The sequence below is a fragment of the Panicum virgatum genome, chromosome 5N (assembly GCF_016808335.1).
Source record: "Panicum virgatum strain AP13 chromosome 5N, P.virgatum_v5, whole genome shotgun sequence".
NCBI classification, from domain to species: Eukaryota; Viridiplantae; Streptophyta; class Magnoliopsida; order Poales; family Poaceae; genus Panicum; species Panicum virgatum.
This window is the reverse complement of record NC_053149.1, coordinates 9,107,653-9,127,036: the sequence shown is the minus strand read 5'-3', so window position 1 is coordinate 9,127,036 and position 19,384 is coordinate 9,107,653. Positions and strand designations below refer to the sequence as shown.

Below are 19,384 nucleotides of genomic sequence, written 5' to 3'. Positions count from 1 at the left end.
TGTGTTTGCGTCAACGTGGGATAAAGTAAACTAGGCAAAACGCGCACTACGCTGCGCCGGGTTGAGTGTTACTTATGGGTCAAAGTTTCCGTTGTTTTGGGCCGGAGCGTTGCTGTGGGGTGGCACTGTGTTCTGCGGGCTGGGCCGTCGCTGCACGTTGCTTTTGTTGGTCGCTGTGCACAATTGTGAAGGTCGGTTTGATGCCCGGGATGGGACAGAGGCGGTTTGCTGGAGGTTGGTTTGTTTGGCAGGTTTCGTTGGACCCAAGGCAAGTGCTGTGTTTTAATGCATGGCGGTCTTCTGTGTGCACAGTAGAAGAGAAGGCCGCTTGTTGCTGGCGTAGAGACACCAGAAGTGCTGAGCAGGCATTGAGGGTCACAGCGTTCAGGTGATGGCGGTCCTTGCCGGCGCGATTGCCAGCCATCTGCCTCAGGAATCCGAAGGTGAATTGCTATATGTCTTGCTTCAATTTGTTCCACAATTGATGTGATTTGGCAACCGTGTAGGCCGATGCGCTGTTGTGTATGTTTCTCGCCGTACGATTCTGAATGATGTGATCAAGGCTTTAGAGGGTTCCAGTCCTTCGTATTCATTTAGCAACGTTGATGGTCTCTATGTGGCAACGGGTTTTGTGGTTGTTCCCCTGGCGGGTGACATTGATGAGCTTACCCTCCTTGAGGCAACCGGTTTTGCGTCGCTGACTAAGGACGGAGCAGAGGAGGCTGCTGCGAATGCACTAATCCTGGCGGCAAAGCGTGATTTTGGTGTTGTTGTCGACGATTTCAGCTTCAATGATGCAGAGCATCTAAGAAAAGAGAACGAAAGTCTTCACAAGAATAATCTGTTGCTTAAGTCCGGCTGGGTTCAATCAATTGATCAGCTGGACATGGTTCGAAAGACTCTGGAATAGATCACAATGGATGCCGTGGGCGGTCTTTCAAGGACGTCCATTGGGCTACTTGCTTATGGAGCCGCTGGCTGGGCTGAGGAGAATGTTTGGAGAGCCACTGCTGCATTAGAAGAGTCTTGCAGCGACTCCATGGATGAGAATTGAGGTGGTGTAGTTGTTTGTGTGTTAAAACAGATGGTGTAATAATGTTTTGTATGGTTGATAACGGTTTGTCGAATTTAGCCGGCCGTGTGTGGTTGGCAGTATGCGAGAGTTTATGTATGTGCATCCATGTCTTTTGCTATATCAGCTTTTTTTTCCACTTCTGGTCGCTGTTTCCAGTGGAATGGAAATATAAAGCTGAGGTTTGATATAATGAGATGTTTTGTGATTTATTGGGTGTCAGGGTAAATAGAATTTCGCGAGAAATATAAAACATCATAATCAATATAAAGTAGCACTTCCATAGCTGAATTCCGTGTAGCAGTACACGCAGCATAGAGTTCAGCAATAACGATACAGGTTCATTCATAAATTGGTTGCCCCATCCAACAGGTACAGCTGTGACGATGAGACAATATGCACTACTGCTGACTCACGCGGGCTATGCAGTGCAGCTCTAATAGCAGTTTCGTTCAGGTAAACACACAAAGGTGAAACCAGTCTGGAGACTTGAGCAGCTTGTTGTCCAGCGTTACCTTCAGGTGAGGAGGCCATTGAGTGACCTGGCTGTAGGATGATGCACATGATTCCAAAGTTGGTTTCTAAAGCTTTGTGTGCAAAGTCCATGTGAACCTCTAAACCATATTTTGCCTTGGTGCTGTAGGCGGTGTGTCGTGGTGGAACACCCAAAAAGAATGTTGTTGCCGGTGTTGCAAATGGCAACTGCCCAAAAAATGATGTTGCATAGTCAGCCGTGCTAAACAGTGAAGCACGCAAAAGAAACCATCAGCAGATGGAGAGGTCGTCGCCATCTCTGTGGCTCTAAGCCAGAGGTACTAATAGTAGTAGGCGGGTATATACAATGGTCGGAACATCCACCTCCTTATGCAAGGACAATTAAATTGATCATTGATTACGTAAGCGCGGAGGCACAGCTTAACTATATAAACAGACGCTGTAGCAGAAATTCAGTAACGTACAGTATGGAGTGGCGGTGTGCTTGGTTTCATAGATGATTGCATCACGCAGGATCTTCAGGAGAGCCAAAGCAAGCTGATCAATGCGAGATGGATCTGTTTTGCTACCGCTGTAGATGAATCTAGTGTCACTGTATTCAGAGATGGTCTGATCAGTGTCGACCTTTGTGAGTGGCAGCAAATCACCAAAACTGTCACAGATACCAGCTATCCCATGTATCATGCTATTGTAGCACTGTTTCTGAGTATTGCGGTCTTTAAGCAGATTGCTGACTTCCTCTTGCAGGATCTCATAGAAGAAGTCATTGTTGAGCTGGTCTTGTTTCTTCTTGATGAAAGTTTCACTCAGACCATTGATCTTGACATCTGTGTTCTGTTTGTTGCTTTGAACAGCAGCAAGCGCGGCATCGCGTTCCAAAACCAGACGAACCACTTTGTCCTGCATGGCCCCACAGAAAAACTTGCTTGCATCCAGTTCTTCTTGTTTCATTTTCAGCACACTATGACTGAAGTCATCGATGGTGACATCTCTAGCGTTACAATAGTAATTTAGGACTGCTTGGCATGCACTTTCATCAGCTTCATTTTGAGTGGGTTGTGGACTACCAAAGATGACAGCCGTTGAATCTGCTCTGGGCTTGTTCCCGCATGGGAGATCAACATCCATCCATGCTGTTTCCATGTGGAGGCCTTGCAAGGCTGAGTCATAGCCCGAGCCATTCACTTTGAGTTTCAGAGCATCCATAACCTGGCTGAGGATGTGACGTCGAGAGACATGAACACTGTCGTGCATCTGCATTAATAGTATACCAAATTTGTTTCAGTTCCTGTTTTTGTTTGCAGTGTGCAATCATGAGACACTGAAGTTTGTGTGTATTGGCATTCAGATTGGTGTGCTGTGAAAGAGTGGAATGGAAGGGCATTTGTCACACGGCACTGTCAGCATGTTCATAAAAATCCTGCTTAGAGCGGTCTTTCGCACCAGGGCATGTTTGAATCAGGGATAAAATAGTTCCTGATCGTGAACAAATACAATTGTTTACAGGGAAAATAACTGGGCTATAAGATTGCGCAGGCAGCATGTGGAATTAAGGCGATTTATTGCTGCAAGCATTGTCTACCAAATATCATATTGAGGCGGCTAAAGAAAGTTTTCGTGCTATCTTGCCTGATTAGAAACAGGTATGAATCTTTGTTATTAAAAAAGAACCTGGCTGTTAAGACTGCGCATGTACCGTTGTCAAATAAATACTCTATGGCAATCTATTGCTGCTACTATTGTGTAAAAAAGATCAGAATAGGGTGGGAACAAAAAGGTTTCAGAGACATGTTCAAATTTGGCTGGATTTAATAGAGGAGATGGGTGTACACCTTAGGCCTGATGATGACTAGCGAGCTGAAGAGAGAATCATCAGAGAGATGAAGGGGCGATTTTCCATCAACCCAGCAAAAACGATCCTGTCAAAACCATATAGATGAGTCAAGACGCTTTGCTTAGTTAGAGCTGCAGCAGATCTAAGGTTTCGGGGAATTGGAAATAAGTGTATTACCTTTTTTTTTCTCCATAGGTTCATCAAAAGAAGGAGACTACTGCTGTTGGTAAGGTTGCTGAATCCATCTGCTCCCATGTTGTGCTCCAGATCTGCAAGAAGTACTGGGTGGTCTATCTCTGTCTTCACCAGAACAGGGGCATGCACAAAATGCTCTACGTCTGCCGTGTCTTCGTCTGAGTTGCACACCTTCTGTCAACACATTTAATATGAAAAAAGTCAGCTGATTACTGTAGGGAACAATGTACGCACAGCTGTAAAGAAACCACGTCTTTAGAGATGCCACGTACATCGCCTTTGCCTGGTCCACCCTCAAGAACGTCATCAACAGGCGATTCTTTGGTGGATAGCTGCACCTGGGCATCCTTTGTTCCAGTGACGCCATGGTTCTTGATCTGAAAAATCATATTCTTTTGATTAGTTTACATGTTTCTATACTACCATGGTAGATGCCGAGCATGCTCAACAAAAGGAAAGCGAGAAGACCAAATCTGCATTGTTTCTTTGGAGAGTCTACGGTACTTGGGTATATCTGTTGTGCAAAGAGAAAGAAAATTTGTACCTGTTCCATGGCAGTTGTTCCCCACATGGTCCACTCCCTGAGCATCCTTTTTTTTGGGTTGAGCAGGCGGTGGTGCTCCATGGTCTCTGTGGAGGAACAGGGAATCCAAGGCTATGGCACTATCTGTAGCTGTGCGTGAGGAGCTCGGTGACGTGTCGACCAGTGAGAGGCAGAAGGCTAAAACCGGCCAGAGGATACTATTGGCGGTATAGTTCAGGTATGTCTGGTATGGGGAATCGGAAATCCAAGGTAATGGTGGTAGAACTGGGCTGCAAAGTAACTGGGTTGGGCCATAGCAGTTCAGATGTATTGTTTGGATAGAGTACTAGGCTCTCGAGTGCAGGATGACGACGGTGCAGCACATTTATGCGACACTACGACCATAACTAATAAGAAGTCAAATTCTAAATCCATATTACAAACACTGCAGTCCTGGCATATAATGCTACAGATAGTTGAGCGCAAAAGAGGCACTACGGCAGCATATCAGATAGGTTGAGTTGCTGGCCATCTGAGTTTGGCTCACAAGGTTCACATACAATTTAGTTCATGGGTTACACACTACTCTCAGCTGTAGCATTGCTCTACATTAGCACGGTAGCTTGACTACTCATCGTCTTCATTGAAGGTCATGGATAGTTTCCTAGCTGCACGTGGCTTCTTGTCCGAAGGCATGCTGAAAAACAAAAGCACAAATCAATTAAGAGCTTTTCTCAGATGGTAAGTATTCTACAAATGAGATGGGAAAGAAGTCACCTGCTCTCACAATCACTATCCTCAAGGCCCCCTCCTGTACTGGTCTGAGCAATGACATGCTTTTCCTGCATTGGTTATGAATTTAGCAACTGGAGGTGAGCTCACTGACCATGAAAACCATAGGAGCGGGAGTCTGGAAGGACGGTGGACCTTGGGTGCCGCGGGCATGTTAGGCGGCAGCATTCCAGCACTGTCCAGGGCATCCTATATAGGCCATTAATCCATTATGAGTTTACAAAGACAGCAGGCATATCATAGCTGTGCTGAATTGAGCCCGTGTCGTACCTTAGCAAGTGTACAGGCATCTTTCTTTGTTGTGTCACCTTGGCTGGTGTGTAGTGAAACAGAAGGTTGGTTGTCTGCTCCAGAAGCAGGCACTCTGGTGACCGCTGTTGGAAAAATGCAAGTTCATTTGGTATCCAGCATTTTATAGTGACCCAAAAAACCGTTGTCTAAACAGAGGAAGGCACATACCCGGCGGCACTTCAGGAATCACTTGTTCATCAACCTCATCAATTCTCATAAAAGCATCAATTCTGAAAGTTGTTCTTCCAAATCGCACAGCACCTCTCGGCACACTCAGGCTTAAGTCATACTTGGCATCGTACATTCTTTTGATCTGTTCAGGAATATATCCCTGACCATTTGAGGTAAGACTAATAAGGTTGTCAGCTGGTAATCCGACCATTTCATCCGCAACTACTCCGAAGCAGATAGTTTCTATTGGCTTGTCTTCGGTGCTTGAGCCAGCCTCTGGATCAATTGCAAGGAAAGGAATTTTGTACCTAAGTTGTGACAGTGTTTTGTCTACTCAGCACAGTTTCAATGGCATAGACATTGGAAGTGATACGGGAAACGAATATCACGGTTATGTACCTTGGAATGGCGCCTGTGCCAGTGCACGTAGGGTCGTAGCATTTGTAGATATCTCCATAGGCCCTTGTGGTCCTATTGCATTTGCTGCACGCCAAATACCACCGCTGTTCGTTTGGGACCAATTCCTTTATCCTTGCTGTCACTCTGTACTTGTTACCCTGTTTAGAAGGAAGTGGCAATCAGTCGGTGTACTGCAATAAGAAAAATGAACTTAATTCTTTTGCGTGGGAAACATGCCTCTGCCTCGTGTGGATTGTCGATGGCTGAAAGTTCGGCAACAGTTGTAGTCTGTGGACGATTGTCATATTCCTCACCTATCCAGTATGCCTGACCAGCAGCACTTCCAAAACTGTTTTTTGCATGTAATCATCAGCTGTGTTTCGCATATTTTGTATTGCTACAGATTTACAGTGGCTTCACAAATAATTCTGGAAGCTACCTCTGTTGCAGGAGCGACGCCTCTGGCAGATTAGGATTCACATACCAGGTGCATGTTGTGGAGCACTGAAGCATGAGGCGACCTTATTTGATATCATAAGTTTAGATAGTTGGCAAGTTCAAGTTAATTGTTGGTACAACAGCAAAGTTACATACCATCAAAAGTGTTTGAAGTGACACCAACAAAAAGGACGACAGGATTATTTTTGCTCATTTCTATGAGGACCTCTGCATCAAACTTCTCTGCGTGCGCACCCCATAGAGTAAGTATAGCTGTATCTCTAGAAAATAAGAAGTTGTAGCAGGAATTATAGAATGAAGTGCTATTCATGGACACAGTCCAACATAAAGTTTGTGTCTATAAAAAAACATGGTCTGAATCGGGCGAGGTTACCTACCATCTGTGATGTGAACATTGACTAATGATTGCACTCCATGTTTTGTTGATTGCTTTGTCATACGTGAGCACTTAGTAAAAAGGCCCATAGCATCTGCAAGTTGGCAAACATTGGCCAGTGTGTTAGCATGCGAGGAATGCACAAAAACAATGTGGTCTGGAAATAGAAGTAGCATATCAGACCTGACATCTATTCTTTGGTACCCACTCTAGCACGGAGCACTAGGAATGGCGTGATGGAACATGCATAGAGTGGGAACTTGGAGGTTCTGTATTGACCTGAGTGATCCTGGTGTGTTTGGTGAAGCGGGCCATGTATGGGTGATCAATAGGGCGGTAGATTGCTCTTGCATTGCAAACCTCAAAGTAGTGTATTGTGTACACCCTGCCTTCTATAAGTCTGGGCCTGTGCTCCTCAATCCATTTTGCTGGGATTACAGCTTCCATGGCCACACTCTGAACATAGAAATTCAGCACTAATACAATGAAATGCGCATGGGAAACTACAAAAAAAGCATTTCTGCTGCACATAGCGGACTATACCTCCTCATCGAGCATGATGAATTCAAACCTTGACAGTTTGGGCGGCTATTCATTTGTCCACTTTTCATAAAACCGAACTGTTCTTACAGTGACTTTCCAGCGGGAATGATCTAGGCAGACCTTCTTCAGCGGGATGCAGGCCATCCTACATTCACAGTTTGCAGAAAACAGTTAGAACTGAAAATGGGAAATAACTGCATAGTGTAAGTCAAACTGCGTAGGCAAGTCATTCATGGGCTTAGAACACTGAGAAATATTTGGAAAGAGCAGCTGGAGTTTCTGTACAACACATTATGGTAACATTACAGAATATACATAGGAGACAAAATATGCAGACTATCTGCAGACAGGAACTACACAGAGTCCAAGATTTCCCTATAAACAATATTTTTAGTGGTTGCTGCAGCGGCGCCTTTTTCATCTTCGATAACCACTTTCAAACCTTCGCGTGATGTGACCCTTGAGATGGCAACATATAACTGTCCATGAGTGAAAACTGGTTCCCGTAAATAGACACCTATTTGTTTTAGCGTCTGGCCCTGACACTTGTTCATTGTCATGGCATAGCAAACTCCAACGGGAAATTGACGCCGCTGTAACGTGAAAGGCCAACGTGGGCTTGTGCCATTGAGCACTATTCTGGGTGTCCCTACCAGCGCACCAATGTGGGTTCCAGTCATGATTTCAGCTTCTAGTATGCGATCGCCTAGTCTCCTAATCAGAAGCCTTGTTCCATTGCAAAGGCCTTGAGCCTAGTCAATGTTTCGCAGGAGAACCACAGGAATACCAACCTTCAGCAAGAGGCAATGCTGCGGGTAGTTGTTGAGTACTATGTAGTTGAGTACTTCGGGTGGGTATAACAGTTCGTAGTCAGATGGCATCTCTATCGAGTTTGCGATCTGATCAAAACTCCTATATTCTTTACAATCACCAGGCACTCTATCTACCATAATTTCGTTCAGCTCATCAACAACCATGTTCACAGGACAGACTATGCACCTCTGTGCTAGGTAAGGCACAGAAGAGAAAGAGTTGTCAAAATCACTGTAAACAGCAACAATAACTGCCAGGATTTTATCACCTTCTGGTAACATAACTATATCATGAGGCATACTAATACAGGTATCTTCAGGTACTCCATCTTTTCTGTGCGCGGGAACTTTCCCCTCACCGACATCTAACACCCACTGCGCAAATTCAGACATACGTGCTTTCTCTATAGGGCTGAGTGTTGGGTTGGAGAGACGCATGTAAATTGTTAATTTCAGTACGTGTACATATTTCCAGATAGGTGATCTGATGAGGGAAGCATTCAATATTTGAGAACGGTCAGCCCCTTGAATGACAGGAAGCACTTGTCTGAAATCCCCTCCTAGTAGTAGAGGCAGACCACCAAAGGGTTTGGCTACATTTGAAGGCTCATCGGCAGAGAATAGATCTCTAAGAGTTCGGTCAAGCGCTTCAAAGCAAAATCTATGTGTCATCGGTGCTTCGTCCCAGATAATGAGAGATGTCTTCTGTAAAAGAGCAGCTAGCATAGTCCCTCTACCTATACTGCACATACTTCTATCATGTATGTCCAGTGGTATTTTAAACCTCGAATGTGCCGTTCGACCTCTAGGCATCAGTAGAGCAGCAACTCCTGACGACACAACGGCCAGAACTATATGATCCTGAGACCTCAGTCTTGCAAGAATCGTCCTCCATAGGAACGTCTTGCTTGTGCCACTATGTCCAACTATAAAGTATACAAATGACCGTCGTTGACAAACACTGTGTACTACAACGTCATAAACAGCCCGCTGTTCACTGTTTAGTGCTAAAGCCATGAAAACTGCTTCCGCAACCAAAACAGTCCTGTCATATGATAGCTCTTCGAGAATTAGTCTATTAGAACCCTCGTCATGTACGGGGTCAGAAGGTGGAGGCAGATCATAGGAAGATATAGAGAGTCCATTGTTGGAAAACATCGAAGACAGTTCTCTCAATATTCTGGACAACAGGACACCATCCGGAACAGCGTAGGTAGGATTACCAATATTTTTCCGCATCTTGTATTTGATATCATCGGCCATATACTTCCAATAGGCATCAAAAAGTCCTCTCACATTGCCCATGTCACAATATACCAGAACCGTCATAAATATGCTCCTAAGTTGGAATGTGTTCGCCCACTGGACAGCCTCCTCAAATAGAGATGCCCATTCACTATCGTCACCAATGAGCCCACGCGCTTGGCAGGCCTCTCAAAACGTATTGTATACAATATCCTCGTAGGTCCTAACATCTGTGTAGCTAGTCACACCTCTAACAACCATAAGCAGCATCCTAAGGTAGAATGCATCACCCACACCTGGGTGAATAAAACGCAGCCGGCCTATTTTGGTCCCTCGCCTATGACCCTCCCAGGCCTTCTCCTTGTTGTTCCAAGTGTAATAGTTTGGGAACTCACAATAGGTGTACTGGCGCACTGCTGGGAATCTTTGATTAGCGACAAACCATTCCGACAATGTACTTTTACTTGAATCAGGATCATTCACAATGTCCTCCAAATCATCTTCTTCTGATACAACAACCATATTCATACCAGGCAGGTGTACATGCAGCCTCTCTACTGCTGGGAATTTCTCATGTATCTCGAAACCAAGCAGCCGCCATACCACCTCACACCATGAAAGGTATCTTGACTTAATGTATTCAGCAATCTCATCCACACACTCACTGCTGCCTGCGTTTGTATCCATGGGCACAGAAGTGTCTGCAGCAACACCCAGCCTTGCAGCAACAGCACCTTTGTTACAGTACTTGAAAAGATACTTTATAAGGTAAGACTGATTGCAGGCTTCTACGTTGATGTGTGATTGAAATTTCTTGAGGATTTGAAGGTTGTGTGGCACAACCCATCTGTTGTCAAGGTCGACACCACCTTTACGGGCCTTCACGCCGGTATCCCGCCGCCGATAAATAGGAAATCCATCACTATCAAATGTGGTGTGTTCTTGGAAAGTCTTAGGAAATCTCTTAGAACACTTTCCATCTTTCATACATGGGCATTTTGGGTCAAGGTCACTGCAAGGGCCATGCATCATGAATTCCTGTACCAGAACAAATCCCAGCGGATCTTCATTTGGATCAGGCAGCTCTGCAGATATAAATTGGTCCACAAAGGCAGCTGAAGGTTCGCGATTGCAATCAGTTTGCCAAATAAGGATATGAGCATGAGGAAGGCCTCTTTTTTGGAACTCTATAGTATCAGCAACTACAGGCAAAGAAAGCAACAATAATGTGGCAAGAATCTGGTATACAGATAGCGAAAAGACAATGAGGAAACGATAATTCTCACAGGCTGTGATAGGTCCATAGGCTTCACCACTTCTAATATCTTCTATATATTCCTGAAGTTTCATGTGGAATACATGCCTCTTCTATTTTGGGCCAATTAGCATTGCAGGTGAAAGTTGTGAACAAAGTGGGAGAGCCATACGCTCTAGAAATGGCCATGCAATCATGATAGTTTTGATTCAGATTGCGCCTGCTTCCTGGATATGAAGCCGGCAGCACTGTTTTTACCCCTATATCCTTACCCGTAGATGCACCTCTAGCAAGCGCATCAGAGATTCCCTGATATGTTTCGCTCCGAAGGAGGTTCTGATTGAAATAGTGGAAAGAAAGTCTATTGGCCTCAACACATGAGAAGGCATTAACACCATATTGCTGTGAAAGCCTGCCTGAACAAATGACTGGATTCGGTTCACCTCTGCGGTAGTGCTGGTAATAGCAATGGAATTCCATCATGCTAACTTCAGCCCGCTTACCTCGACATGGTCTAGAACCAGCTCTAAATTTTATACCTAACTGGTAACCGTCATCACCATATGGAAACAGAATTGGATATTGCAGGGCCATGAGAGCAGGATGCATAGGAGGCACACACTTAAACCTTCCCTGGCGGGACTCCAGAATTATATCAAAAGGATGCGTAGAAGAGGACATATCTCCCACAAGAAGCGCGGCCAATTCATTAACCGCTGGCAAGCTATACCTATCCTTACTTGTATTAGATGAGCCAAAAAGTCTGATACGCATGTCTGGAGTAGTAGGGGAAAGAAGTCTATCTCGAGCCATGCATAATTGCTTAACCAAAGGGTTGCACCGATCAAACATAGAAATCAAAGACTGAACAATCTGAGCATTGGGGGCAGAGTCAGCGCCATGATCAGAAGAATGTATAGCAAGCCTATTCTGCACCTCATTTGCAGTGTCATAAATATACAACTGCGCATATTGAGGTCTATTTCCTTCATCTGGAATTAAAGAACCAATACGATGACGAACCACCCCGTTGATTCAAAATATATAGGGGCCTCTACCAGTATTTATGGATCTGTCAATGTCTACTCCTAATGAGGTGAAAGCAAACATAGAATTGTATTGTCTGATAAGCCTCATAAAACTATTAGATGCAGGACCTCCATTGAACTTTATCAAATCACACAAAGGAGGAGGAAATGGCCGATGCTTTGGAAGGGAAACATGGCCACCACGGCAACACGAATGGTACACAATACGCCTCTGTGCATAGGAGCTTAGACTAAGCACACGCTCTTGATACCAGAAAACAGCATTGCAGTGCTGACAAATGTAATCTGGGCCTCCATAGTAAGAATGGCCAGAATAATTTTCTACAGCAAAAAGGTAAGAGGCAAAGACAGACAACCATGAGAAACGGACCGGGAATGCTGGTAAAGGAAGAGAAAAAAGGGTTTGGGAGGTATACCTTTCAGCAGAGAGGCATATTCTCTGGGAAAGGCAACTATAGGTTCAGTAAAAGTATCTGAAGGGAAATAGCCTGCACATTAGCAGCGGTAAAGATGAGAACTGAAAGCAGGAAAAAGATCTGAGAAGCAAGGGCCACTGTGACCCAAACAAACCCAACCTTTTTTCAAGAGAGCCTTGTTCCTATTCCTGGATATTCTTCGAGCTCTATTCTGCTGAGCAGTGGTTACAGGCACACGTGGACAGAAATGGTCTCCTAAATATAAGGAACATTTCAATCATGTATGTCAAGGAACCTAGATCGGGAAAAAAAAAGGTGAAACCATTGAGGCCAACTCACTCAGGACTGTGTACCGTCTTGGAGCAGCAGAAACACATTTCAAAACTGAAGCAGCAGCTGCAGGTGCACACAAAGAAACATTGGACAGAGGCAGGCGCGCTCTTACATTTCTAACAGAGGCAGCAGAGGCAGGAGCAGCCAAAGTGGCTACAGCAGCCTCCTCACGACGCCTTCGACGTGATTGCACCAAATCCTGCGTAGGACACCTAGAACGCACATTTCTAGCATTGGAAGAGGCGTCTTCCCTACAACGGTGCCGAGAAGGGCCAGGAACATCCATCTAAACAGGTACAACATAGCTGGGTTAAAAGAATTCTAACAGCAAAAGGATATCTCCTGTCAGAGGCTGCCTCAATTTCAGAAAAAGGGCTGATATATATGTGGACTTGGCAATGTGTGAACACCACAACCAGAGATAAGACTGGTAGTTTGGTAGCTGCAGCATTTTTTTTTGATACAATCACTGCATATATGGTCTGAACTCGGCTATCTATATGTGCTGACACATCAACTGTACTGCTTGCCCAAACAAGCAGGCATCAGGTCTACTAAACACTGCACAAAGGGCCGATAATTCTATTGGAATCAAGGTACTCTCGGCAGGTAAAGCACAGTGCAGTAAGCAAAATGCAGCGAAGGACTATGATGGACCCGATGATTGTACTTGAATAAAGGTCCTCACAGCAAGGCAACCATAATGCAGGAAGCACAATGCAGGTAAGATCTACTATCTGCATACCGGGAAAACAAAAAACACAGGCCCATTAAACTCCACGAGAAAAGACTGATGATTCTACCCGATCCGAGCTGTACTCAGCAAAGATCTACAATCTGCAAGTACAATGCATCGAAGATCTACAACACGCATATCGTGAAAATAAACAGTAGGCACAACAGTCTGGAGCACAGGCAGCACTACAAGCAACGACCAGGACGGGAAACACAACGAAGATCCATAAGGGGCACACCGCAAAATTAAAGAACGGGGCGAGCACGCACCTGACGAAGCGCAGCAGGACGAACCCGATCCAGTCAGCACAGGCAATGGTCGAATAGGGATCGTAGGGGGCAATAGAAGCAGCAGGACGAACCCGCCTCGGAGACCCGAAGCGGCGGAAGCAGCAGCAGGAACCCGTCTCAGAGACCCGAGGAAAAGCAGCTGATGGCGGAGGAAACAGCGGCGGCGCGAAGAGCGCAAGCCGGTTGCCACCACGGCGCCGGCACCGACAAAGTGGAGGAAGCGCATTAGGGGAACATGAACACTCAGGGTGAGAATCAGGAACGAAACGGATCTGGAACTTACCACGCAGCTAGAGAGAGCAAAGGCAGTGCAGGCGAAGACCTCCGACCGGCGAGGGCGCGCGGCCGGAGCACAACAGCATCGGTCGGGCCCGCCGCCCACCGCACTCTGTCTGCACTCCTGCAATGCCGGCGCGATTTCGCCCTCCCCAAACCCCCAAACCCTACTCCGCCTCCGCAGCCAGCCAAAGAACAACGCAAAGGGGGCGGGTTGGGAACGGGTGGTCTCCCGTGGAGATTCGGTGCGGGTCCACCGGCGGGACCCAGTCGCAACCGAGGCGCCGCGGGGGAGGCGGTGCGGCAGGCGTCCCCACCTACGGCTAGAGCACATGCGTTGCGGCGAGAGGTGCTGCGGCACGCGGCCCCACTGGCAGCGAGAGTGCCGCGGGCAAACAACCAAAGCAGTAGCCCATGGCCCGCGTCGGGTGACTTTTTTGGGACGCGTGTCGCTCGGAGAAGCTCCATGCGCGCTGAGCGCTCCCCTCCCACGGTGGATAGTATTAAGAGTACTAGACGGCTAGACCGGCCCGCTAGAGGCCCACTCAAGTTGCAAACGGCATACCGTTTCCCGGCGGGGAAAAAATGGAAAATAGATTAGCGTGCGTATTCTGGAGCAATATGGGTCTGGTCTTCTCAGCTATGACTTCCGTTTTAAGCCCAGAAATTGGCCCATCCACTTCCACCAGGTAGGTAGCCCACACTCCCGCTGGCCCAACGCCCCTCTCACACAGTTCCCCTTCACCCTCCCTCCCTCTTGCCCGTTGCCTAGGCAGGCTGACCGAGCTCGGGCAAACCAGACGGCCAGATGAGCATGCGAGCGGCAGGCAACAGCGGTTTAGGGTTCGCTAGCTGCAAGTCCCGAGCCCCATCTCGCAAATCCGCCATCCCCCTAACTCTCGGTCTCCACGCCTCCCGGCGGATGGAGAACAAAGCGAGAAGGGGGAGCAGTGGGCAGAGCGCGCGGCGCGGGGTACTGCGCTCTCCGAGACTGCGGGCGTGCCGGGAGCAGAGCGGGACAGCAGGTACGGGAATTTCCAAATTGGAACTGTTAATGCTTCAATGTCGGTTAAGTTATCAGAGAAATATAATTGGGGAACAATTATTGAATCATTTTATGGTTAGGACTCCCCCCCCCCACCCACCCACACACACCCACCAAAAGCAAGTTAAGGATGAGGCCCAAGGTATAGAGGAGCGAAAATTGAATAACTAGGGGTTTTGTGGCTTTTCTGTACTCTCTGAGTTAGTATCTGTTACGAGCAATTCGTGATATGAGCTTTTATATGGCCTTTTTACATTATCACTTGTGTCATATCGCATGCCCACATGAGAAATCCTAGGTCCACCAGTTGTGAAATCAAGATCTTCATATTTCCGATGAACAAATATCCTTCCTTATTACAAGACTTCAAATATCTGTGTATCAACCAATTTGCCCCCTCATGGGTCATGGGACAGAACTATGGCAAGTATCTTGTGTTTTTATGCAAATCCAATTGATAAGGGGACCCCTCTTATGCCCTGCATGACAGAGGTAAGGAGAATTTATTTTTTGGTACCATCTATACGTGTACAATAGATGTTCTGTTGCTTATTTCTACAGTGATTTCTAATGGAAGTAAAGGATGAGCTTGTGGCTCGAAGATAGCTTCCGTGCCATATTTTACTTAAGTGATTGCTTAGTGAGTACTCATGACTTTAAACGTGAAAAGCCAGGTCAATTTGGACAAGTTGTGCTTGCATGTGTGGTGCCTCAATGAGAGAGTATATCACTAGTTCTGAGTTCAGGGAGTGATTGTATAACCAAAGGTTGCAGCATTTCTCTATCGCGCATGCTTCTAGCTTGAGGCTAAGTCTGCAAGTCATGGGTGACACAGACAAGTCCATGCTGGTTTCTCATTTAGGCAGGAAACTCCTAAATGTGGTGCCTATGCTTCTCCTCTTCTCCTTGGGATTTGTCCTGGGCATGATCTCCGACTCAAAGTTCCCAAACTTCTACCTTCCTTTCATTCCACCAATGCCCTCTCCTACGCCGTTTCCACCATTGCCGCTGCTGCCAGTGTCATCACCACCTCCACCCCTGCAGCCTACGGCATCCCCACCATCGCCTCTGCCTACACAATCTTTGCCCGCACAAGTGGGGGCGTTGCGCTTCATGCCAAACAACATCATGCACAACATGACGGATGAGGAGCTGTTCTGGTGGGCATCCATGGCGCCTAGGGTCCACAGCTCGCCGTACCACCGCGTACCAAAGGTTGCCTTCTTGTTCTTGACGAGAGGGGACCTGCCTTTGTGGCCTTTGTGGGAGATGTTCTTCGCGGGGTACGATGGCCTGTACTCCATATATGTGCACACCGATCCCTCCTACACCGGTTCACCACCGAAGGAGTCTGTGTTCTACGGTCGCATGATCCCAAGTCAGGTACTAAAAGATAGATCCAATTGAAATTCTTTCCATCTATTGAGAGAGATATACTGCAACCACAAGATAGAGCAACCTGAAAATAAAGTGCTACATTGCATTAAAAAAATCAAATGCAACAAGTAACCTCCAGATAATCAAATTGATGCTCACCCAACTGAGTTAGTCTCTGCTTGTGATTATTAATCCCATGAAACAACTCCATCATTCTTGCCAACACTTTTTTGCTGATCATTCTAATCAAGTGACTAGCAGTTTTCAGCTAGCTGCAACGTTTGTAATGCAACTACTATCTGGTGAATGGTTTAATGCAGAAAACGAAGTGGGGAGATGTGACCCTGGTGGAGGCAGAGCGTCGACTCCTGGCGAATGCGCTCCTGGACCTCGCCAACGAGCGCTTCGCACTCCTGTCCGAGTCGTGCATCCCCCTCTACAACTTCACCACCGTGTACGCCCTGCTCACTGGCTCCAGCACCAGCTTCGTCGACAGCTTCGTGAACCACGACAGCGAGGTGCGCTACAACCCCTTCTTCGCCGACCGCAGCAACATCAGCTTGGCGCAGTGGCGCAAGGGCTTCCAGTGGTTCGAGATGGACCGCGCCCTCGCACTCGAGGTCATTTCCAACGACACCTACCTCCCGGCATTCCAAGAGTACTGCGACGCTGTGCCGGCCTGCCTCATGGACGAGCACTACATCCCAACACTGCTGAGCCTGACCGGGTGGACGCACAATGCGAACCGGACGCTCACGTTCGCGGACTGGCGGATGGGGGGAGTGCACCCTCGGACGTACTGGAGGGACGACATGAAGGTGGAGCTGATCCGGGAGATCAGGGGAGGCGCTGGCAAGAACTGCACCTACAATGATGGGGCCAACGGCATCTGCTACTTGTTCGCGCGCAAGTTCGCCCCGGATGCCCTCGAGCCACTGCTCAGCTTGGCTCCAAAGGTTATGGGGTTTGGTTGAGATGCTCCAATGGTAGTACTGCCATTTTTGTTTCTTCTTCAGGAATGGTACCAGACAGTACCCATTTCTGTTGATATGAAACAAAAAAAAGGAGAATTTATCTAACACAACACCACTACCATTGTATTCCTTGGAAATACGGTAGTGTGTCATGAATCAATAGAAAATCCATTGAATTTTCTACACTGGCTGAAATGACAGAGATCTTAAATTCCTCCATGAGGCCTTGCTCCGAGGAATCAGCTTACCTGTGTCAGTATACAAGTTTATATACCCTCATTATGTAATGTTACATGATGAAGGGTGCTGCTTTGCTTTGTTCCCCATTTCGAAAGAAGATGAAATTAAGTTCAGTAGTGACAAAATGGAGATGAATTTAAGCATCGGAGCCACCATTTCAAAAAAGAAAAAACAATCAGTTGCTACATTGTCTCCATTTGCATCTTGTAGTTGATTCATAGTGGAAGCAAAGGATGAGAGCTCATGGCTCATAGATTTATCGCGTCCTGGCTATATCTTGCTGATCATGAATAGCTTAGTCAATACTCTCCAACTTTTGCAGGAGCAAGCCATGCCAATTTGTGCAAGTTGTGCATGCTTACGTGGTCGCCTCAATGGGCCAGTGAGCGAGTAGACCACTTGCAGCGGCAGTAGTATAACCATACAAGCTGCAATGCAATCTCTATCGCGCATGCTGGTATTGGTAGCTTGTTGAGGCTACGCCCATGAAGGACACGAACAAGCCCACCCGGGTGTCGCGCTCCGGCGGGAAGCTCCTGTACGTGGTTCATATGCTTCTCTTCCTCTCCTTGGGATTTGTCCTGGGCATGGCATCCATAGACAAGTTTCCATACTTCAACATCATCCCTTTCGTCGTGCCATCGCTGCCCTCTCCAAAGCCGTCGGCACCTCCAACGCCGCCGCCGCCGCCAACACAGAAGCCGCAGATGGGGCTGATGAGCTTCCTACCGCCGAGCGGCGTCATACACAACATGACCGACGAGGAGCTATTCTGGAGGGCGTCAATGGCGCCCAAGCTCCGCGGCACGCCCTACCACCGCGTGCCGAAGATCGCCTTCTTGTTCCTGGTGAGAGGGGACCTGCCGCTGCGGCCGCTGTGGGAGAAGTTCTTCGCGGGGCACCAGGAGCTCTACACCATTTACGTGCACGCCGACCCCTCCTACACCGGCTCGCCGCCGGAGGACTCCGTGTTCTACGGCCGCATGATCCCAAGCCAGGTAAATCGAGGCATCAAGCAGCAGACAAAATGCTCTGCAGCTTCTTCGTCATCAATCTCTCGTTGGGTTCGCGCAGAAAACAAAATGGGGAGACGTGAGCCTGGTGGAGGCGGAGAGGCGGCTGCTGGCGAGCGCGCTCCTGGACCACGGCAACGAGCGGTTCGTGCTGCTGTCGGAGGCGTGCATCCCCGTCCGCAACTTCACCGCCGTGCACGCCTTCCTCGCCGGCTCCGCCACCAGCTTCGTCGACAGCTACGGCGACGGCGACTGCCGCGCGCGCTACGACCGGTACTTCGCCGAGCGCACCAACATCACCATCGAGCACTGGCGCAAGGGCGCGCAGTGGTTCGAGATGGACCGCGCCCTGGCGCTGGAGGTCGTCGCCGACGAGCCCTACATCCGGATGTTACGCGGCTTCTGCGCCGGGCGGTGGCGCTGCCTCACCGACGAGCACTACCTGCCGACGCTGCTCAGCCTGCTCGGGTGGGCGCGCAACGCCAACCGGACCCTCACGTACGCGGACTGGAAGCGGCCGCAGGGGATGCACCCGCACACCCACGAGGCGGCGGAGGTGACGGAGGAGCTCGTCAGGCGGATCAGGGAAGACGCCGGCGACCGCTGCTTCTACAACGGCGCCAGGAACGGGATCTGCAACCTGTTCGCGCGCAAGTTCGCGCCGGACACGCTCGAGCCGCTGCTCCGGTTGGCGCCCAAGGTCATGGGCTTTGGGTGACCTGATCGTCAAGATTTTGTGCCATTGTACACTTCCCATGAACATGTTTGACCTGAAAGAATATTGAAACAGATGAGAACATGCATCACGGGTTATGCATCCTCGTTTACCGTGCCCACACTTGTGTCAACCCGAAGTTTCCTTTTCTTCCCAAAACGTGTCCCTGGTCTACGTGTGAAGCCACGTCAACATGAGAAGAATCAAGGGAGATGAATGGATACCATTGATGGATGGATGGCTGAGATATGTTAGATATGCGTAACTGACACAAATTGTAGCGTGAACATGTTTGCGTTTGGTGGCGAGATTTGCCAGAAACTGTGTCTGTCTGCAAGCTGACTAACTGATTCCTCTTCCGTTGCGCTCCTATTATGCTTTCTCCAACCATTCCCCCCATCCAACTCCCCCCAAACGTACTATTTACTATATTTTACTACCTCCCTCCAAAAAATTCC

The 19,384-nt window shown here is 47.8% G+C and overlaps 2 protein-coding genes and 2 long non-coding RNA genes across 4 annotated transcripts; 2 read left to right on the top strand and 2 right to left on the bottom strand.

Annotated features, from left to right (window-relative positions):
• Positions 1–4,537: 4,537 nt before the first annotated feature.
• LOC120676728 lies at positions 4,538–6,365 on the bottom strand. Its single transcript, XR_005675973.1, has 4 exons — positions 6,212–6,365; positions 5,773–6,121; positions 5,371–5,681; positions 4,538–5,285 (listed from the first exon to the last, which is right to left on the bottom strand). It is a non-coding gene; the product is annotated as an uncharacterized LOC120676728 (long non-coding RNA).
• A 37-nt stretch (positions 6,366–6,402) lies between these two features.
• LOC120672886 lies at positions 6,403–6,890 on the bottom strand. The gene is made up of 3 exons (XR_005674370.1): positions 6,791–6,890; positions 6,605–6,701; positions 6,403–6,491 (listed from the first exon to the last, which is right to left on the bottom strand). It is a non-coding gene; the product is annotated as an uncharacterized LOC120672886 (long non-coding RNA).
• Positions 6,891–15,045: 8,155 nt separating this feature from the next.
• LOC120674428 (glycosyltransferase BC10-like) lies at positions 15,046–17,153 on the top strand. The gene is made up of 2 exons (XM_039955612.1): positions 15,046–15,990; positions 16,305–17,153. The coding sequence occupies exons 1-2, from the start codon at positions 15,430–15,432 to the stop codon at positions 16,956–16,958; spliced, it is 1,215 nt and encodes a 404-aa protein (XP_039811546.1). The 5' UTR covers positions 15,046–15,429; the 3' UTR covers positions 16,959–17,153.
• Positions 17,154–17,683: 530 nt separating this feature from the next.
• LOC120676696 (glycosyltransferase BC10-like) lies at positions 17,684–19,045 on the top strand. The gene is made up of 2 exons (XM_039958026.1): positions 17,684–18,196; positions 18,273–19,045. The coding sequence occupies exons 1-2, from the start codon at positions 17,684–17,686 to the stop codon at positions 18,927–18,929; spliced, it is 1,170 nt and encodes a 389-aa protein (XP_039813960.1). The 3' UTR covers positions 18,930–19,045.
• The last annotated feature ends 339 nt before the right edge of the window (positions 19,046–19,384 follow it).